Source organism: Musca autumnalis, unplaced genomic scaffold (genome assembly GCF_047663935.1).
Source record: "Musca autumnalis isolate F117 unplaced genomic scaffold, ASM4766393v1 scaffold_1, whole genome shotgun sequence".
Classification (NCBI taxonomy): domain Eukaryota; kingdom Metazoa; phylum Arthropoda; class Insecta; order Diptera; family Muscidae; genus Musca; species Musca autumnalis.
The window spans coordinates 233,848,106-233,871,773 of record NW_027411644.1 but is presented as its reverse complement, the minus strand read 5'-3'; the positions used below and the strand labels follow the sequence as shown (position 1 = coordinate 233,871,773).

General features: G+C 41.2%; 1 protein-coding gene across 5 annotated transcripts in view; it reads right to left on the bottom strand.

Moving 5' to 3' along the window:
* LOC141389216 (cubilin) overlaps positions 1–23,668 on the bottom strand; it is a 689,676-nt gene that overhangs the window by 337,369 nt on the left and 328,639 nt on the right. For all 5 annotated transcript variants that reach the window (XM_073960431.1, XM_073960432.1, XM_073960434.1 and 2 more), the window contains exon 5: positions 13,466–14,929. In XM_073960431.1, the coding sequence (XP_073816532.1) occupies positions 13,466–14,921 (1,456 nt within the window). In that variant the 5' untranslated portion in view covers positions 14,922–14,929. The remainder of the gene's footprint in view (positions 1–13,465; positions 14,930–23,668) is intronic.

The following is a 23,668-nucleotide window of genomic DNA, read 5'->3' as shown; positions in this document are numbered from 1 at the left end:
ATTAACACCCAAAATTTCGTGACGATCCGATCAAAATTGCGACCTGTAGCGTGATTACAAAGAAATGAAAAAATGGGATGTATTAACGACTATTGCGATATCTCCGTTATTTGGCCACCTACGTCAACCTACTTTGCATCATTGTAAAGATGAGATTTTCTACTTTCATCTTCAGATTTTGTTTTTGAAAGGTTTCCAACCAAAGCTGTCATATTCGTCATTATTAAAATCGCAAAAATGAAAAGTTGTGTTCTATTAGCGGCTATTGCGATATCTTCGTTGTTTGACCACCTACAACAACACACTTTACATCGTTGCAAAGGCGATATTTTCTACTTTCATTAGCAGGTTTTGCTTTTGGCATACCCCCTACAGAAGCTGAGATATTCGGTTTGGAAAAAAACATTGTCTTTTTCTCCAAAAAAGTATTTTGCCCATTCCGACCCCTAAATATTATCCGACCATCCCCAAAATAAGTAGACTTTTTCCCCTGCGGGACCCCCATCAACACCCAAAATTTGGTGACGATCCGATCAAAATCACGACCTGTAGCGTGATTTCTTTAAAAGTGGAAAAATGGGATGTATTACCGACTATTGCTATATCTCGGTTATTTGGCCACCTACGCTAACCTACTTTGCATCATTGTAAAGACAGGATTTTCTACTTTCATAGCCAGGTTTTGTTTTTGGAAAGTATCCAACAAAAGCTGTGTTATTCGTCATTAGAATTAAAATCGAATAAATGAAAAGTTGGGTTCTATAAGCGACTATCTTCGTTGTTCGACCACCTACGACAACCTACCATACATCGCTGTAAAGGTGATATTTTCTGCTTTCATTAGCAGGCTTTGCCTTTAATATACCCCTTATAGATACGGAGATATTCGCTTTGAAATAAAACGTTGACTTTTTCCGTAAATAGGTTTTTTGCCCATTCCGACCCCTGATTATTATCCGACCATCACCAAAATCAATAGGCTTCTTCCCCTCCGGGACCCTCATCAACGTCCAAAATTTGGTGACCATCCGATCAAAATTGCGACCTGTAGCGTAATTACAAGGTTTAGATGGACAGACGGACAGACGGACGGACGGACGGACTGACGGACGGACACACATAGCCAGATCGACTCAGCTCGTCGAGACATTCATTTTGGTATATATAAGTATGGGTATAGGACCATTATTTCGATGCGTTACAAACTTTTTGGCCAAAACCAACTTATAATACCCTCCCCACATAGTGGTGTAGGGTATAATTACGCTTAATTGGAAGATTGCCCGCTATAAAAATTTCAACACGATTCGAAAAGTCGCCTTCGGACTTTTAAGGGGAAAAACTTTCGGGTTATTTCCAAGGAAAGTATAGAGAATATAAGTATAGCTTTATAATAGAGAACACAAAGACTAACTGCCGTGAAAACGCGACGTAACTTCAGTAGGAAGCTCCCTAAATATTAAGACATTTTGGGGCCCGTAGCCCGGGAAGTATTGCATAAAATATATTCTTGCGGTCACAATCACGAGGACTATCCGCTATTGAAATTTCAAAACAAATTGAGAAGTGACTTTAAACTGCTCCTGAACGCAATACAGTTGAACTTTTGTGTAGAAGCAACCTGGAGGAATGGTCCATTGACGAAAATGATATTTTTGGAAATTTCCAATCGTTTCCGGAACAGCCGTTAAGCGAAAATTTTGAATCGTTGTAAATTACGTGCATGATCTTGATCTTAATGTCGGTTTGATAACGATTTGGAAAGTTTCGGACAAATCGGATAACAATTCTTAAGTCATCGTGCTCAGTATTCATTTTACCACAGTGGTGCAGTGGTATGCACGTCCGCCTTGTATCAGAAGGTCTACGGTTCAATCCCCGACCACAACATCAACATTTTCGGCAGTGTCAAATCCCCTCAAGTATAGTGCTGGCTCCCATTTCCTCCTCTATAAGTGGTATCTTGAGACTCGCCGATAAAAAGTAGGTCCATATCATTGAGTTAATATGAATCGGCGTGCACTCATTGATATGAGACAAGTCTCCCTTGTCCGTTCGGGGATGCAAGCGTTTTAGAGCTTTTGAGCCATTAACTCAGAAAGTATGTAATTGATTACAATCAAGACCACAAGGACTGCCTTCGGTAAAAATTCCGAAACAACCCCTCTGAGGATGAACTTTTTTGCCTCCAGCTAGGAGCTAGTAGATAGCCAACCAAACGTAGTTACCACTGGAAACAGATCTGACTCACATCATCTACTAAAACAGCAAAGAATATGTCCGTCCAGAAATGTTGATCCGGCGATCGAAATACTCTGTGATAACAGGCAAAGTTCGTTCTCGGCAAGATTGCCAATAATTCTGCCATTTACTTCCAAGTGAGAACGTTTCTGGGAGAAGGACACGAAATCCGCTAAGCGTAAGAAGTTGAAGTCTAACCTACAACCAACCGGCCCTTCAACGAAGTCGTTAAGGACAACCTGATCAGTGACAAGAATGAAAAACGCATTTTTACACATATAATTTCAATAAATGTAAAAAAGTGTTAAACGGATGGAACGGGATGGGTACAAAAATATATATGGACTGAAAAAGGAGACTCTCGGGCATCTTTCTGTGAAAACAGAACATTGTTCCATGTTGTTCCACAAAAGTTCTAGTCCACTAAATTTGCAATTTCATAACATTTAGTACCTGAGGAAAAATAAAATAGTTCATGTAGTGTAAACGCTACGTTAATTTCTTAAAACGGTTTTTAAAGGCCACAATCCTAGATACCTTACAAAAAACAATGAACTCAATATCTGTTATAGCTTCCGAGAAATAGCTACTTCTTTCTCCAGAAATTTGCAAAAATTACATATTTCCCAAAAATGAAAAAAATGTTCCTCTTAGGGGCACATACGCCTACACCTTCCAATATTTTGACCAAATTTTTTGGTTTCCTTAGTTTTTATATGTTTACTATCAAATCCCATATAGAATTAAATATCTTTCACAAAACAAACTTTTGATTTTTGGCCAGGAAAATCAATTTCTGAACCACCTTGCGATGCTTAGAACGATATCGACTTGAGACTGATAACAGCCCAGAAAATCACGGTGAGACTTCGTGTCAGAGTTTAGTTGCTAAAATGTTCAGCTAGAATAAACAAAGGTGTTCCAACGGACGTGTGGTATAACATCTCGTCAACAAAATTCCTTGAAAAGTAAGGCCATGTTTATATTATAGCCTTTTGCAGGGTTAACCTTCTTTGTTAAATCTGGTTATATATAAAAGTACTATAAGTTTAATATTTTTTAAAACTCTTCCTTATGGCATATAGAAGATCGAAGATTATTGAAAACATTATCAAATCAATTATATTTCCTTCTTCATTTATAACCTGTATTATGTTAACTTAAATTAATGTGCAATAACATTACTCTATAAATAAGGGCATTAAACATCCTAAATTTTACCAGAACAAAAGTCACATTTCAATTAACTATTGTGTGTTCAATTTTAATTTAAACCCCTTACTAACTTATATAATTTTTTTTTACAAGAAAACAGACAATATTCTAAGAAAAATAAAGCTACTAACAAAGAAAAGTAAAACCATAACAAAGAAACCCCTTTCCAAAAATCTTTCCTCAAAAACAAATCTTTACTATACAATCCGCATACAATATTTGCCGCTTCTTTGCACAGCTCCCTTTTACAAACGCCAAGAAAATTAGTTTGAAAAAAAAAAAAACAACGCAGACAAAGGCTTAGCTGACTAAGTACCATGCAAGCCCATTTCCTTAACAGACGACAGACTGAATTGATATTCAAAGTTGTCGCTGTAAAAGATGCTGATGACAATGAGGCTGATGATGATGCCGACGACGACAATGATGACGATGGTGGTGAAAGTACTTAACAAAACAGCTCTAGCAATTGTTTGTTATCAAAATTGGAGTAGTCAAACAGCCGGTAATTTATGGGCTGGGTGGAAAAGATATCACAAGGAGGAGGAGCTTTAAGCGAATAATGAAAATGACTTGAAATATGTTGGTAAAATACTTTTTTAATAAAACAAAAACTTTTGAGACATTCATTGCATAAATTTCAAATGCCAAAAGACACTTACACACTCCTCCTACCGACCGACATACACACTCACATTGCGCGTTGTTGGCAGGCCGCTTTTCTTGTTGTTGTTATCCTAAAGTTGTTACTACAACTACTACTCTTTTTCATTCATTCACAAATTGGTAGCGCCAACTGTTGAACAAACTTTGGAGCTTTCTGCCTTTTATATTTTTCACATAGTGACTCCTACTAGTGCTCGATATAAAAAAGCTTTATACAAATATTTAGTATATGTGAGTGAAGCTTTACAAAAACAACAAGCTTCATGGAGGAACGAGTGATAGTAAAATTGCCAAAAAGTGGGTTTAGGAAGGCTGAAGAAATTGTTTTTCTGCTGCTTTAAAAGCTTTTTTTAATCCAAACATATAAGAATTCTGTTAATCTTAATATGAATTTGGAAAATTTGGGAAAATGTTGTTAACATACTTGAGACAATTAGGGCTACTACCGCAAATATAAATATGAAATATAAAATATAATGTATAAAACATATAGCATAAAATATAATAAATAAAATATAAAGTACAAAATATAAAATACAAAATATAAAACAAAAATATAAAATAAAAAGAATAAATATAAAATATAATATATATTATATATAAAATATAAAGTATAAAATATCTATATAAATACAAATCAAATGTCGTTCGTTGGTAATGGCATCAGTTTAGACCGGCTGGGTTTTATGCAACAAAAATTTGACCACGCCGCTTTTACGCCCACTTTTTTAAATTTTAATCTTTTCTACAAAAACTACTGAACTGATTTTCCTCAAATTTTCAGGGAATGTAAAGCGATGGCCCCCGGTGAATATAGGCTACATATTTTGCTGAATTTCGGAGGGGGCGGGCTACTTCCCCTATACCCTATTTCTTTAAAAATGCTATATCTATATAAATACAAATCAAATGTGGTTCGTTGGTAATGGCATCAGTGGAGGACGGCTGGACCGATTTGGATAATTCTTTTTTTTTTTTTATGTCCGTCATAACCCAAATTAGGTTTTTATGCTAAGAAAATTTGACAATGTCCACTTTTACGCCACCTTTTTTAAATTTTAATCGTTTTTCAAAAACTACTGAAATATTCAGGGAATGTACAAAGGTGGCCCCCGGTGATATTTTATTGAATTCCAGAGGGGCGGGATACTTCCCCTATGCGATAGTTTAAAAAACGCTATATTTGCAAAAAAAAAATACGCATGTTTAAACATTTATGGAACATTTACGGCAATTTTGTTGTGTGTACCTTAGGTACATACATATTTGGAGCCAAAATACCGGACCAAGCCCACTTTTTTAAATATGTTATATCTTGAAAACTGATGATAACGCGCACTCTTTTCAATACATTATTTTTCCAAAACTACTGAACCTTATTTCATGGAATATTCAGAATATGTTCAGGAATCTCCCGAGGTCCAAAATGCTACATATTTGTAAACAAAGACAAGGGGAACTCATACAAACAAAACTCACCAAAATTGTTTTTTTTTCACCACCGTATCGAATGCCGAGAGAAGAGAATAAAATTGTCGAAGAAAAGAGAATAATATTGTCCAGCACACAAAAACTATTGTTGGATATGACAAAACAATTGTTGTAATTAACAAAAACGATTTTTGGACTTACAATACTACATGCGGAATCTAACAATATCTTTACAATACATATTTTGCTCTTCAAATATTGTTGGATGAATCATATTTTTTCTCTGCGTGTACCTGGAATGTTCACACTACTTATAGAGAAGGTCCAGTTTAAGCTTTGGCAGATTTACTTGAAAATACAAGGCCGACATTACTGCCATACAGTAAATACGATGAATTGGGAAAGGCGTCACAACGACACCTAAAGGTGACGCACTGTTTTACAGCTACCACGACACAAAGCATGAGTTTGGTTGCGGTTTTGTAGTTGGTCGGAGGTTAAAACATATGGTCTCCACCTTCACCCCAGTGAATGAAAGACTCGCTGCAATTCGATTAAAAGCAAAATTCTTCAACATCAGTTTTTTTTGCGTTCATGCTCTCACTAAAGACAAGGACGAACAGACCAAAGATATATTTTACGAGCGCTGAGAATAAACGTATGACCGTTGCCCTGCCCATAACATTAAAATTATTCTAGGCGATTTTAATGCCAAAATTGGAATTGGCCCAACAGTCGGGAAATTCAGTTTCCATAGTGAAACATCGAACAATGGAATGAGGCTGATAGACTTCGCAGCGGCAAAAACATGGTAGTTAGCAGTAACAGATTTAAGCATCTCGATATTCATAAGGACACCTGGCTGTCTCAAGATCAAAGAACAAGAAATCAAATTAATCACGTTGTGATAGATGGGAGACATTCATCGAGCGTGTTGGATGTACGATCGTTCCGAGGAGCAAACATAGACTCGGACCACCACTTTGTTGCAGCAATGGTATGTACCAGATTAAACGTAGCAAATAAGGTACAAACAGACACAACTCGAAAATTGGAAATCTCGGAAATCAACTGGCCCAATTGCTTAACCAAAGTACTCATCGTCCCGATAACATATCAGGACAATGGCAAAACATTACCCACTCCATGCAAACAGCCGCAAAATCAGTACTTGGATACCAGAGACCTCCACCAAGGAACCCATGATATGACCAGGAGTGTCGTGCTGCTACTGAAGAGAAAAATGCGGCATATAGGGCTACTCTACAATCAGCTGCAACGCGTAGCGTACGAGAGAGGTATCGGGAGAAAAGGAGAGAGGAGAAACGTTGTTTCCGCAGGAAACAAAGAGAGATGGAAAAACGGAAGTGTGAAAAAATCGAGATGTACAGAAGCCAAAATGAAGTCCGTAAATTCTACCAAAGAGTGAAACATCAAACTGGTGGCTTTGTTACAGCCACATCCTCCTGCTGCAAGGTAATTTGGTAACTGATACAGATAGTGTGCTAAGGTTATGGAAAGAACACTTTTTCAAAATGTTGGTATCCAACAGAAGACGACGAAGATACCACAGATCCAATCTCAGAAGATGGTATTGAATGTATACCACCCGGCAAAGATGAGGTAAAGACAGCAATAAACCGGCTGAAGAATAATAAGGCAGCAGGAGCCGATGGCCTACCAGCCGAGCTGTTCAAAACCGGGCCCTGCATCAAATCCTTGAGCTTTCGACAGCCCCCTACGTTCAAAGATATTCCAAGTCATTTCTGAATTTGGTATCCCCGCAAAGTTCATACGGCTTTGTAAAATGAGTTTAACTAACACTCGATCATCAGTTAAAATAGGAAAGAACTTTTCCGAACAGTTTTATACCAAAAGAGGTTTCAGACAAGGAAACAGCCTTTCGTGTGATCTGCTCAACATACTGCTGGAAAAGGTCATACGAGAGGCAAACGTTTAATGAAGTGGTACAATCTACACCAATAGCCACTGTTGCCTTTTGTGAAGATCGAAGGTGAGTCTGTCGGTAAACGGTGAGAAGACCAAGTTAAAGCTCGGTCTAACTGTTGAAGTTGGTTCCTATAATTTTGAGGAATCGATGGAGCAAACAAGTGGAAGAAGATATGAAAAAGCGCGGTATTTCAGAGAGCGAATCAACAAATAGAGAGAATTGGAGATTTTTTCTTAGTTCGGCTTATAGAACAAATGTTCTGTAATGGGCCAGCTAAGTTAGTAATTAAGTAAATATAAAATATGAAAAATAAAACATACCCCCGTTATTATAAGTGTTCTTTTGTTATAGTTTGGATTTACCGAACAGATTTATAGCGTTCTAATTTACTTAAAGTTGAAAGTGATGATTGAATTTCAAGGTGGGGCTTTTTGGCATTAAATTTCGATGTAAAAATTATATTTTTAATGACTCCAAATTGGTTTTTTCTGCGTTTTCAAATTCATCAGATAGCAAAAGAACACATGTAATAATGGCCCATAGAATATTAAATATAAAATATAACATACAAAATCTTTATAAATAAAAACCAAATGTCGTTCGTTGGTAATGGCATCAGCTGAAAACGGCTGGACCGATTTGGATAATTATTTTTGTAAAAATGTTCGCCATAGCCCGACATAGGTTTTTTGTGAAGAAAATTTGATCACGCCCGCTTTTACGCCCACTTTTTTCAATTTTAATCTTTTCTACAAAAACTACTGAACTGATTTTCCTGAAATGATCAGGGAATGTACAGGGATGGCCCCCCATGAAAATAGGCTACATATTTTGTTGAATTTCGGAAGGGACGGGGTACTTCGCTTTGCCATATTTAAAAAAACGCCATGTTTTAATGAATAAAAATCAAATGCCGTCATAACCCAACTTTGGTTTTTATGGAAAGAAATTTTTACCGCGCACACTTTTTTCAATTTTCAATTTAAATTTTCACATAGAACATTGGTGGCTTTTTTTTTGGGATAGCTGTTACAATTTTGATTTTTCAAAATAGTCTGGCTTAATCCCATTGTTGTTGTTTTAATATTTCAAACAACAACAATGGGATTAAGCCAGACTATTTTTAAAAATCATATTTAAATTTTCAATTAAAAGTTTTTCTGCAAAAACTATTGAATCGATTTTCCTGAAACTGCCAGGGAATGTACAGGGATGGCCCCAGAGGAGCGGGGTACCTCCCCTATGCGATATTAAAAAAAACTAAATTTGCAAAAATTAAGCATGTATGGGTTTAAAAATTTACGGATTAAGTAACTTCTTTGGGGCCTAAAGACCCGACCACGCCTGTTTTTTTAATGTGTTATATCTCCAATACTACTGAACCGATTTCCACCAAATTTGCAGCAAAAGCTCAATGTTTGCAGTTGCCGTTTGCATTCCACACGCCTTTCTTTTAAACGCTATATGTCTAAGCCAAACTTATGACTATATCGGTTTCAGCATACATTTTGGGAGGCAATGGGGTGTTTACCCTAGGTACATATTTGAAGCCAAAATACCGGACCACGGCCACTTTTTTGAATATGTTATATCTTGAGAGAAGTCTCCCTTGTCCCGTATGGGATGTTGTGGAACAATGTTTGTTGTTGTTTATATCTTGAAAACTAATATAGCTGTGGCGTGTGCGCATGACTTGAATGTAGTGTAGAATGTTACCCCTAACATTTTGGGGCAGTTTGTGGTCGGAATTCTGCTACCGTCGACCATGACATACAATTCTCATCCAAACTGCGCTGTCCATGTGGTGAACAGAGTTGCTGTAGATTTTGTGATGGAAATCTGCATATTCCTCGAGTGGAAAAAGGTAGTAAGATCGGTTAAATAGGTGTTCTATCTCTCACAGATGTCATCAGGGAAGGTACCTGACGCCAGGATCCGCATACGTTACGATCTCAATGCCGTCTGTAGGGGGCCGAATTCAGGAGAGGTAGAGGTTAAACAGTTCCGGAGATATCACCTTGGCCGGAGGGTTGTCTGCCCAATGTCCTCAAACAGCGTGGAGTGCCTGGCTGTATCAAAAGCTTTTGATAAGTCAAGCGCCACCATCACTGTTCTATCACACGGCGGTCTCTGGCTTAGTCCTTGACAAATATGTGTGGTAATGGCGTGCAGCGCAGTTGTCGTGCTGTGCTGCTTACGGAATCCATGCTGATGATCGGCAACTTGATAGCTATCTCTGATCCTGAGGGGGACTAAGGCCTCAAGGGTCTTTGCTACGGGCGACAAAAGCGAAATCAGCCTGTTCGATTCACTTTTGCTGGCATCCTTGCCGGGCTTCCGTGGTGGGACCAACCTGCCCATTTTCCAGACTTCGGGAACAATGAGTGTGGCTAGCGACAAGTTGAGAACTTTAGTGAGATACTCCACTCTCGGCTTATCCAGCTGCTTCAGCATTACCATGGAGATTCCAACGCCCAACGCTTTGGATGATTTAGCGTTTCTGATGGCATTGTCAACATCATCCATTGTAAACTGTGGTGGTTCATCCTCGGCAGGAAGAGATCTAATGCGACGTAATACTCTTCTCTTCGCCCTGTCACACTCGGGGTGCTCGGCAAACTGTCGATTGAAATAACTTACGCACCTCTTCGGGTCAGTCAACGTAACGTCGCCCAACGTGACTAAGGTCCTATCTTCCCTTCTTCCAGGGTTCGAGAGTGACTTAACCGTTGCCCACAATTCACTTATACCGGTTCCAATGTTGCAGCTCTTCAGAAGATTTAACCACTTGTTCCGCTTATGTTCGCCGACCAGCCTGTTAAGTTCTAGTGCCATCTTCCTGACTCTGGGGTCATTGGGGTTGGCTCGACGAGCTGATCACGCTCATTTGCTATTCCCGTCGCCTCTGCTGGGAAGTTTGGTCTTACTTCGGGTATTGGACCAGCAGGGATATGGCGAGCGGCTGCAGCAGTGATGATGTCCCGGAACGTCCTTTCCGCTACCCGAACATCAGAAGGATTGGGCAATTCTCTGAAGCGGTGATTGGTGAACTCTCTGAAACTCAGCCAATCAGCTTTTTTATGATTGACGAACGTGCGGCGTTCAGAGGTGATGAAGTCGGGTGGTCTGCATTTCCACGGGAAATGACGGGTTGTCAGGTAACGTCATTTGTCAGACCAGGTGACACGATTGTTATGTCTGGCGAACTGTGACACTCTCCTCTGATTCTGGTAGGTGCGTCCTCATTGACCGTGCAAAACGTAGAGCTATCAATCTGCTCAGCCAGCGCTGTACCCTTCTGGTCGTTTTCGAGAGCTGAATGCCAGACCAGACGATTATGACCTTCCAAAAGCGGGCTAATGTCGGGCTCGTATTCCGAGATACAGCTATTTCTCGGCGGGATGTATACGTTCAGCAACTTTATCTCGGCAGTTCCACACCTGACTGCTACCCCCATACATTCCATGTACGGGTCATTGAGACAGGCTCAAGCGAGATAGGTCTGTATTGGACAGACTGGTGCAACAGGAAAGCTTATCCCCCACCCCCACTTCTGGTGCAATCCTTCCTTAGCACGTTGTAACCATCACAACGCTGTAAGCTACAGTTGTTGTTGAGCTTGGTTTCCTGCACCGCAGCGACCTTGATATTCATGACTCACTGAGGACTGTATTCACGCAGCATGTAGCAACATAGTCCCTGTCGTAGTCCCTCACGTGGACAAGTCCAGAGCAACCCCTTAGATGCACCCACTCCTGACATCTATTGCATCTCAACGAAGGTTGGATGTAGGTGAAGATGCGGATGTGGCAAACCGAGCACAAATATTTTGGTCCTGGATTTTCCTCCGTCCCGGCACGGACAAAAAGAATTCATAGCAGGCATTCTGGGATATGCTGCTCCCAACACGGAAAAACGAAACAAATACAAACATATGTACACTAAGGTAGCAGCCGCTGGCCGGAACGCTGATGCTGTGTGTTTCCGGGTCAATCCGGTACGAAAGAACCCGCAGCCGTGGGATTGAAAAGTAATGATCACGCCCACTCTTTTCAATACATATTTTTCGAAAACTACGGAACCTAATTTCATGCAAATGTTGAGGAATGTCCCGTGTAACGACGAAAGTCGCTACGCTCGTTTTCGTCTACACCCTTTGTCTATGTTATGTTTATTTCCAAACTGATTTAACCACCCCTCATATTTGTTTCCTAAAGTAATTCAAGTGTTAACCGTTAAGTTCACTGACCGATCGACTCAAGGCCACGATCGGTCTGGTAATAGGTGATACCTATCATCATTGGTAATATGTGACACCTATCATCACGGTTACCCCTACCAAGAAATACCTGAATTATATTTGTTTAATGGGTAATAGGTACCGACTGTTTTCCTATAAAAGGACCAGAGGAAATTGAAAGGGGATGAGTCAGTGTTCAAAGGAAGACAAAGTAAAAAGTGCGCGAATTTAACCTAGTGAATTAACCAGCCCCAGATAACCAGGTGAGTCAGAGTGGTGATACTTGATTTCTTGTCCAGGTTCCTTGAAGTGTTCGCAACTCTTGGAGCTCCCTCGCGTATTCTTACCCAGATTCCTTGAAGTGTTCGCAACTCTTGGAACTCCCTCGCGTAGTCTTACCCAGATTCCTTGAAGTGTTCGAAACTCTTGGAACTCCCTCGCGTATTCTTGTGCACATTCCTTGAAGTGTTCGCAACTCTTGGAACTCGTGTACTCCTGCCCAGATTCCTTGAAGTGTTCGCTGCTCTTGGAACTCCCTCGCGTATCCTTGCCCAGACTCCTTGGAGTGTCCGCATCTCTTGGGTCCCCGCGTAACCTTTGCAAGTTCCATGAAGTGTTTTTAACTCTTGGAACTCCCCTCCGCGTGAGTCCTCTTCCCCGCTCGTCCAGTTAGTCAAGTAGTTCGGAGAACTTATCCAGGTCTCCTGCGAAGCCTACAGAGACCTTGCCCATATCTATCGTTTAGCCCATACTTCCACGGCAACGTGTCTGGAGGAGGACCCGACCGGTGGGCGAACTAATCCAGGTCACCCAACAGGCCGGTATAGACGGAGAACTTATCCAGGTCTCCCACACAACCTATATCCGGAATCTACTCGGGTCTCCCATGGAGGCTGGATTACCAGCGGCGGGCGGATAGGTGAACTTAGCCAGGTCACCCCAAACGAGCGATCGTAACTCTAAACCTTTGTATACACCTAATAATTTACCCTTGTGCACCCCTTAAAAGAAAACGAAATAATAAAACAGTGTTGATTAAAAACCAACTAGAAACCCGTGTTATCACTCTCTCGGTCTTTCCACTTACAAATTTCTGTGACGGACTCCGGACCCCGCGAGCTATCCCAGCAACCGGAGGGAACTTGTCGTTACACACGTGATCCAAAATGCTATACATTTGTAGACGAATTTCGGGGACTTATTGTTTTGTAATCGCCATGTTTGTTAAACTTATGAGCCCCCGATCAAGAAAAACGATATATTTACAAATTTCCTTAAATGGAGAGGTTCAACGGTCCACCAGCCATGAAAAACTAAAACATATAAGTCTCAATAAGCGGGAGAATTCGACTTAACCTATTTTTTAACTTTTATAATTAGATCGCTTTAGGATAAAGACAGGGAACATTAAACGACAATAAATCCTAAACAGCATTAATGGGCGAAAAATCCGGCAAAGTCCGTAAGAGAAAAGAAAGGTTACAAACAAAATCTATTGATAAAATCAAAATTCTTCTCGGTTTGACAATGAATCGAAGAAGTGAGCTAGAAAATACCTATTTTTGAATTGTCAGGCATAAAGTCCATAAAAAGTTGTCATTAAAACTCATTACGGCGGGCCAGCTACGCGGACCGAGGTTTGCTAGTATAAAATATAAAATATCAATTTCTAGAAAGTCCACCTTAATTTTAGATTCTCAAGTTACTGCAACGAAACTTACCTGCATAGAATAACGGCAGCATATTAAAAATGACCAGAAGTGATAGCAGACACTTAGCCATGCGTTGCAGATCCAAAGCAATTCGGACCACGGAAGATGTTGGGGAAAAGAAGAATGCTGAAGAACTTGATGTTGAAGTTGGCAATGTTTCTGTTGCTGCTGATTGTGTAAAGCCTTTGGAGACACCTCTATCAGCAGTTTTGGAAGAAGAAATGGGGAAGAAATTTCGTTGTTGTTCTTGTTCTTGCTGCTTTTGGTTTTTGTTATGGAATTGTGATAAAAACATTGGGACAGCAGTGGTTGTAGTTTCATCAGCAACATTGGCATTGGCAAGAAATTCACGGTGTTTGACAATTGTGTAGAATTTGTTAGAGGTGTTGCTGGTGTTGTTGTTCGCATTGCGACAACATTGTTGGACAACATTTTTGGATTTTTGGCAGCTTTGTTGTTGTTGTTGATTTGTGTTGTTGATATTATCAATGGATAGTTTGTCTTGTCTACAAGGTTTTTGTTGTTGTTGTGGATTTGATTTTGATAGAAAATGTTGTTGTGATAAACTACTTTCGCTTTGAGGGAAAGCATTGTTGCTAAGAAGAGGCATTTTAGTGTTGGTTGTTGTGACTGTTTCAGTTTTTGTTGTTGTTGCTGTTGTTCTTGTTTCAATGTGGATTTTAGATTCCTCAATTCCTTTGTAATCATTATCGAATAACTTCGTTTCACTATAAATATTAACTGTAGAATTGTTTGTTTGTTGTAGTAGTAGTTGTAGATGCTGTTGTTGTTGTATTGTCCTGTTTTTCGAATTGCTGTAGCTGGCCACAGATAGAGCACAACCACGTTGAAATTTTCCAGTTTCAATATCAAACTGTTGCCATGGAGCAGCACAATAGGCAGTTGCTGCGACATCATCTGCAACAACCATTGAATGTGGCTGTTGTTCCGGTAGCTGCTGCCGTTGTTGGCCCACTGTTGTATGGACTTTTCTTCCTGTTGTAACCTGACATTCTGCTGGTTGTCGTTTTGTATCGTCGTTTTCTGGAGATATGAACACAAATGTTGTTGTATCAATTGTCGCTGTTGTTGTTGTTGTTGGCTGCAGGAGGTAGTTTGGCAATGCCTTTTCTTCCTGTATTGCTGTGGATGTGTGATGACTTTCGCTTGCCTCCAGCTCCAAATTGTTGTTTTTATACCACCAACACCACAAATGTTTTGTACTTTGACTGCTACTGTGTGGCTCTTTGTTATCGTTTGAATGTTGTTTCCTGTTCCTGGCACAATCGTTGTTGTTGTTGCTGTGGTTGCTAATATATCCTGTTTTACCTTTAACTTCCGTTTCAGCAAATATTGATAGGGGACTGGCGTTTTGTGTGTGATTTTCAATAGATTGATGTTTGGTTTTTCTAATGGTTGTTGTTGTTGTTGTATTGTTATTATATAGTAGCTGTGCTGAGGCCATGTTGTGCCCTAAAATAGTAGGAAATGAAAGAAAAGAGAAAATTATGTTAGACAAGTTTTCCTTAGTATTGTCTGTGTATGTGGGTGTTTGTGTGTGTTGTGGTATAAAAGTAATTATTTTTAATACGAATACCAAAAAGCCTGATATCTTTCACCATTAGTCAATAAAGTCCAGAAAAGTCTATTATTAGACCAGGCAAAAGCTATTTAACTTTTTCAATAAAGTTTCTTATCATCCTTAGAAGTTTTACAAGGATTATACACATACGCGCCCATTAGTTACTTCGTCATTGTGTCGGGGAAAGTGTTATAACAAATGAAGATACAAGTGACTTTTACAGGAAGGGTGAAAGATACTGAGTGGGTGAAAGATACAGAGTATCAATTATGATTGACCTTAGCAAGGGTGGAAAGCTAGCCTTTGGAAAAGCATAGCTGATTGCTTTCGGACGTGTCCACAGGTTGCGGACAGCGAAATCTCAAGCATGTAGATATACTATGAAGTTTGGCAATAGTTCGATGATGTGAGGATGTGGAAATTTTTAAAAAAAAATGTAAAAGATCGACGGACAAATATCGTATATACGGTCACCTAAAAATCTAATTTCAGTATATGTCAAGAACTAACTGAAAGCGAATCAGCCCGTTGGAATCACTACAAGAATAAATATAAGTCCAGCTGGTACCTTCCCCACAGAATTTCAAATAGTTTTGATTAGATGCAGTTTAAAAGATTTAACATTTTCACAGAAGGTAGACCTTGGGTTCTGATTACAGGCACATCAATTTTTCGTAGCAAGTCAATACTTCTTTAGATAGACAGAAAAGCTCTGAAAACCCACCTGGTCCCAAATAAATCAGTGTGGAATTCGAATGAGGGCGGTTCTGTGTCCCGCATTGACTCGGAGGAATCTTCGACCAGGGGCCGTCAGCTCAGCAATTATATGTTTACGTTGGTGTATTTTTTCACCATGGCACTATAGGTAATTTATCCTGTTTTTGAGGCAAAAATTAATAGCGGTGGACTTATGGGCTTTTTATACATTTTTCATGATTTACATGCCAAAGTAAGCTAAAACAAAGAATTGAACAGTACAATTCGAATATATCGAAAATCGGTTATATAGGAAACTACATTTATAACGAACAAAGTTGTGTGTTCCCAAAGATTTGTTCTTAATATTTGTATACACATTCAACTTCTTAAAATGACCACATTTATAACGAACAAAAATTGTCTCCCCGCGAGTAGCATTTTTTACAATTTGTTAGGATTTACAGGCCCGCTTTCAAACACCACACGGCAACATCGGTGAGACTTCTGTGATAGGAGCTAAGCTGCTGCTTGTTGCTCCCGACCACCAGTTTTCTCAACAGCAAATGCAGCATAATACACTCCATGTTATTTTTTAGTGCCACGGAAATGTAACATAGACGCCAGGGGTAACAATCTTGAAGCGATGCGAGGCCTAAGGTCACAATTTCCTCTACTCAACTATTCTGCAACGTTGAGAGGGGGAAATTGTGACCGGCCAAAGGTTACCCACGTAGCGATCTCCTACGAACTTAGAGATCCCCTAACGCCGGGGTGTCAGGCGAACGCGTGCATATCGGTGTTCAAGGTTTGCAGTTAGGGTTCCAACTGTATTAGAAAGGAGCCTCATTGATACCTGGGCGAATCAAAGTAGTATAGACTTAGTTATCAAGTCCTTGCCATGGTACTGGAGGGCTATGCCATGGATAACCTCCTATCCCCCATATATTCAATGACGTATGGATCTCGAAAAATTTAATAAAACCCAAACAATCCCAAACCCCAATGATGACAACAATTCTGCTATGCCCATGGACGATAATTCCCACATAACCGGCACTGATGAAACTCGGTCGGACAGGACTAGTAATCCGGAAGGGTACGGACAAGACGGTCACCGATGCAAAATTTGGTCGATGATAGCCTCACTGAACAAAGTAGACAATTACTCGCCCTTTTGGAACGGACGCTGACCCTCAATCGAACTCAGAGTGAGATCTATATTATGGACGAGGACAGTTTATCGGACGACGACCTCGACAGAACGGTCGTTCCAGCGACTGTAGTCGCTGATAAACTGGCCTCGGCTCAAATGGAGACTTCAACACCTGTTGATCCAGGATCATCGTCAGTCCAAGAGAGCCGTTCGTCGGCCGTGGCCGATAGACCTACTCTGCAGAAGCAGAAAGCTACTGAGGAAGGACCCTCGATCAGCTACGTGGCCGAAGCGGCTCCCACTGACTCAGATAACAATGTACGTCGAAGTGCGTCGGCAGAGAACCCTCGTCCATCTCGTTGAGGGAGCTTAAATTGATAAAGATTAATCTCAAGAACCACCCTCACCTACCCAAGAGAAGTCCACAAGTCAATAAGCTCTCTTATCAAGTTGAACGAGGAAGAAGTCACCCGGTCTGGTGGCCAAAAGAACTAGCAAACCTCAGAAGGCTCTATAATAAAGCCAACAAAACGAAGTTGTCCACAGATTGGGAGAACTATAAAATATCTTTCAATAAGTACAACAACGAAATAAAGAAAGCTAAAAGCAGATCATGGGTGTGCTTTTGCGAGTCTATAGAAGGAGTTAAGGACGTAGCAAGATTCCGTAGAGTACTCTCGAAGGACCTCAAATCCATAAGGAGTATTAAACGGGATGATGGCACATGGACTAACTCCGGTCTAGAAACCCTTGATCTCCTGGCCAAAAACCAACTTCCCCAACTGCCTGGATGTAGTGGAGAGCACTAATGCTCCAATCATTTGCAACCAAGCCACTGGGGATGTGAGAATCATTGAGGAGATCATAAGTCGTCCAAACATAGACTGGGCAATTAACACTTTTAAACCCTTCAAATCACCTGGTCCAGACGGCGTCTTCCCTGCCATGCAACAAAATGCATTGGAGGTATTGTTCCCACATCTGGACAATATTTTCAGAGCCTGTCTGTGTTTATCGCTCACTCCGGCTCTATGGAAGGAAGTCACTGTGACATATATCCCCAAGGCGGGGATCAGCCTGTCTTCCTTTCTTTTGAAAACCTTGGAAAGACTGCTGGAGCTTGAAATAAGGGCCAGGCTTGGAAGTAGTGCTATAAGTTCTGCCCAACATGCCTACACTAAAGGTAAATCGGTGGAAACTCCACTGAATGAGGTCGTGGGCTTCATCGAGAGGAATATGGGGGGTTCAATATAGAAGGTGCCTTCAATAATTTCAAGCTTGAATCTATCCATAACACACTCTCTAACCTTAGTATTTCCTTTACGACACAAGGTGTCGTTCTATCGCCACTGCTGTGGCTTCTGGTGATTAACGAACTACTTAAGGAATATGATGAACTACGAATAAAAACGATTGCCTATGTTCCCACAAACATTATCGGAACACATGCAAGGAGCTCTAGTCAAATTATCAAGATGGGCGCACAACAATGGACTTGGGGTGAATCCGTCTAAGACTGAGCTGGTCCTGTTTACCAAAAAGAGGGAAGTCAAACCATTCACACTACCAATGCTTGCTAGGGTTGTCCTGGAGCTGTCTCTAGAAGCCAAGTACCTCGGCATCATCCTGGACCATCAATTAACATGGAAAAGGAATGTCGAAGAACGTGCCAAGAGAGGTCTAATAGCACTCTATTCTTGCAAGAACTCCGTAGGTAAGAGCTGGGGACTGAAACCACAGGTCATACATTGGATTTTTACGACCATAGTACGCCCTAGCCTTAACTATGGTTCTCTGGTATGGTGGAATGCTTTGAACAAGACGACGCTTCTTCATAAGTTAAACACTGTTCAAAGAGCGGCATTACTGTTAATTACCGGTGCTATGAAAAGCACTCCAGAGGCAGCAATCAACGTCCTACTTGATCTTCACCCGTTGAATCTTTTAGTACAAGAGTTGACAGCGATACCCTCAATTTACGGCTCTCATACAGTTGCAGTTAAGAAAGCAGCAGAGCTGATAAGCCATAAAAAAGGGGACATAACTGGACCGGTGACTATCTAAGTGGATAGTCAGGCGGCCCGTAAATCACTTAAATCCCACTCAATCAAGTCTGCTGCGGTCTCGGACTGCAGGAAAACTCTGGAAGACCTAAAATCTATCGTTACCTTATGCTGGGTCCCGGGTCACTGCAATATCGAAGGCAATGAGATAACGGATGAGCTGGCACGTAGCGGATCGGAGTCAACCGACATTGAAATCGACAACTCTATCAAGCCACCCTTGTCTCATTTCATGCGGCAGCTAGAATATGTTTACCGGGACAAGGCTGGTCAGATTTGGAACATTGAACCTGGCTGCAAAGTATCAAAGGCAATCTGGCCCAACCTGTCTCAGCGAAGAACTATATCCCTTCTCTCTATTAAGACATCCGATTTGAAATTTATGGTTGGAACAATCACAGGACACTGCAGGATAAGATCTTTGACCTGCAGATGGGATAGAGACGACACTTTCGACTACTGCAGATTATGCGAAGATGAAGAAGAGACGGAGACGATTGAGCACTTATTATGTCGTTGTCCAGTGCTCATGACCAGGAGACTTCGAACGGTGGGTGAACACACCACAAACTGGCAAACTCTCCTGGCAAACTCTCCTCTCTCGCTCTAATATCTAAAATATCCTTTTCAATGACTTTTCTACCATTAATACTCTTTTACTCCATTACCTTGTTCACTTCTTTCCTTGACATCTATTCTTCTTTTCCAGGTAATATACATTTCTTCTCTTTTAAACCCCCTACAGGATGAACACAATGGACCATAAGGTCTCCGAGTGAAGTGGCTGTCCAATATGACAGCTACGCGTCCTTTAACCTAACCTAACCTAACATAACCTAGATGCAATTCAATTGTAATGATCTCTGCAACAAAGTCAATCATCGGAGAAACGTCAAGGAAGCCGCGATTCAGGAAACAAATATCACCGTCATATGTAGCTTGCATTAGTACCATCCATTATTATAAGAAACGGGGAGAAGGACTTGTCTTCACTATACACCAGTCTGTCCAGTACATATGTACCTATCTCGCTTGACTCTAGTGACCCATAGATGGAATATATGGGGTAGCAGTAAAGTATGGGGCTGCAGAGATTAATGTGTACATACCACCGATGAGTAGCTGTGTCTGGCTTTATATGCTGGACATTAGTTTGCTTTTGGAGGTCAATAACTGTATGGTGCTAAGGGAACTTCAATGTTCATTATGAGCTTTGGCATTCAGCCCTTGATAATGGGATACAGCGCTGGCCGAGCGAATTGATAGCTCCACATTTTACGGGGTGAATGAAGGCATTCCTACGAGGATACGAGAGATTGCAACAGCTCATCAGACATCATAGTTGTGTCACATGGCCTGATAAATGGCAACTCATCATTTCGATTGGCTCATTCCAATTTCCTAACATCGTCTCCGCTAACCCACTACCCTATTTCATAAGCTCTGACCGCCGTACTTTCTGGACCATGCAAAAGCTGTTCGACAAGCGTCCAGGAACATTACCTATTACCGCCTCAGAGAGCTACCTCATCCCTTCAGATCATATAGATAACCGCAATTACAACAAATTTCCCAGCATAGGCGACATGATTAACAAATAAGCATGATGAGCTTCGTCGTACGATCACTTAACATTGAAGAAATGGCATCCGAAAAACGATATCATCCAAGGCGTTAGGCCCAACCCCGATCTCAATGGTAATGCTTAAGGAACTGGATGGAGACGGAATTGCGTATTGGACAAGTGTCCTCAATTTATCGTTAGCCAACCATATTGTAGCAAAAGCCTGGAAAGTTGACAGGGTTGTCCGTCTACTGAAGCATGGATGCCAGCAGAGTTGAATCGTACTGTCCGATTTTCCTTTTGTCACCACATGCGGAGATTGCAGATGTACTACTCATCGCCATTATGAGAAGCTGTTTCCCAGTTTCCCAACATCAGCATGGACTTCGGAAAATTTATACCACTACACAAGTATAACACGTCACATCCTCACATATCACTCGAGGACTGGATTAAAACAGGCCGCGCTAAAAGTTCTGATGGCTCTTGACATTTCGAAGCCCTTCGATACTGTCTACCATGCCAAGACGTTAAAATACATAGAGAAGACTTCCCTACAGTCATGTTTGAAACATTGGGCGCCAGTCGTTTGTGAAATTCCCCAAGACGGAGATATCACTCCAACCTCTACCTTTTTGAATTTCCACACCCTCCAGACGGCGGAATTCGTACGATTCGATTGTGTGATCTTGGCGTCGGGTTCTATCGTTGATGACATATGTGATAGGTTAAACATCTACATTGCTGACTTAGTGCAGTTTTTCCATCTGATGAATATGAAATTACCCGCTGCTAAATTCACTGATACACTGTTCGCCACTTTAACGGCTGAAATGAGGCTCCCCTTGAACATATTGGTCGGTAGTGTCCAGATTCCGACCACCAATTACCCTAAGATATTTGCTATAACGTTCGGTAGCTAGTTTAAGTCTACCGCGTAAGCCACTGCTATTTGCGATAAAATCAGAAGTAGGAACAAGGTTCTTAAATCGCTGGCCGACATCACTTATGATGCTGACAGGGAAACCTTGTTGACCTCATACAAAGCAATTGACCGGTCCGTGGTAAGCTATGCGGCGCCAGCTTGGTATGCAAATGTTAGCGCTACGCAGTGGAAGAATATTCAAACCTGCCCGAATGCCGCCTTAAGGACTGTAACAGGGTGGTTCCTGTTGAAATCAGTGGACTATCTTCATGAGGAGACGAAGGTTTTCCCGGTGTGTCAACACAACAAGATGTTGTCGATGAAGTACCTCCTTGGGTGTTATCGCAGTGAGCATCCCTGTCACGATTTAATGGACAGGCTTCCCCACACAGGGACGTAAGGAATGAACTTCATGATCTAGAGAGAGAGGTCCAAAGGTATAAAAGAGGACCTCTAGCCCAACGAGCCTACCAGGCAAGCTTGGATAGCATTCACATTGTGAATGCTGTACTTGGGGACCACCACCCCAACATCGCAGCAGAAGAACGCCAGCTGCCTAGGCAAACACCAGTGGTTTTAGCAGAGTTAAAATCTGGAGGGTTCAATGCGTATTGATCCCAAGATACCCAACACATGCCCGGAATGTGGATAGGAACCCCACGACACATTGCATTTGTTTAGTCACCTGTCTCCTGATTCTTTATGGACGCAACCAGATCAGGTTGCAGAATTTTTGAGTCTGTATACAGAGGAGCCGGAACCTGATAACTGAAATAATACTGCTATTTGCGATTAACTCACAAGTGGAAACAAGGTTCTCAAGTCACTGGCCGGCAGCACTTGTGATTCTGACAAGGAAACCTTGTTGAACTCTTATAAAGCAGAAGGTCAATATGTTGTTGTTGTAGCAGTAAAGATTTGAAGCTGGGTTGGCAGTCGCTGGCCGAAACGCTTTTGGTTTCGGGTCAATTCGATACAAATAACCCGCTGCCGTGGGATTGGGTCGGTATGTGGTAAGCTTTGCTGTGCCTGTATGCGCTACGCAGTGAAACAATATGCAAACCTGCCAGAATGTCGATCTGAGTATCAGCTTGACTGTTATTATCTTGAGCATACCTGCCACAATCTTGTGCACAGGCTTCCTCCACCTAGGTACGACAGAGGGAGAGAAAGGGAGGTCTAAAGGTACAAACGGCAGGCTTGGATAGCATTCAGACTGATGTAGTTGTACAAACAGTTCAAAGCTATAGTGTGAATGACGTACTTGGAGACCACCCCCATCCTCCACAAACAGATGAACGCCTGCTGCCGAGGAAAATACGAATAGTTTTAGCTCAATTAAGAGCTGGACTGTGTAGCCGCTTCAATTGGGCCGCCTCGTATTAGGTTCGAATTGACAGCATTGACACATTCCCTGCATATTGACTGAGACCAGGCGATGCGCTGCATCTGTTAAACTGTCCATATGAAAGCATTCGCCTAGTCAAGATGCTTGAGATAGTGGCCCGAAAGCTGTAAAATTCGTAATATTTTTTTCAATTGTACATTAATTTCCAAGAAGGTTTATATTGGACAGCTGATCCGGACACCACACTCGCAATAGTTGACAATTTTTGCTTAAGTGTCCTTTGAGAGGTGTTTAAGCGTCGTTTTGGAATTTTTAGCCAAGGTGAAAAAATAGCTTTTGGGCAAAAAGTGACTCCTAAACATAGACCCATACCTTGAGGTACATGTTCCACATAAGTTCAACAGTTTATAATCCCACTTTAAGGGCACTCATCAGATCGTGTTGTCATTTTCATAGCTGATAATCATCGTGTTCATGTCTACAACACTACCTTTTTTCTAGGGGAAGTCTGTACTTGGGCCCCAAAATATCCGTATGTTATGCACTATATATTCGGATGTTTTGGGGTCTAAGTACAGACTTCCCCTTGCACGATTGGCACCGTGGTGCAAATTTTCGATGGTGGCAAAATACCCCTCCTGAGTATTTCAGCCATGTAAACTGCTCTCCAAGTGCTTTCTTCGGACTCTGTGATAAACAGTTGATTCCATATAACTCAGCCAATCGGGCTACTTTCATTGATATAAGAGAAGTTCTCATGTCCCTTCTGAGATATTTGTGGAACAATTGTATATGCCCACTTCTTCCTACACCTTTCGCACAAAAGTGCAGTCAAGTCCAGGTTCTTACTTCAGGTAGTTTTTGTGGTCTATATTAAA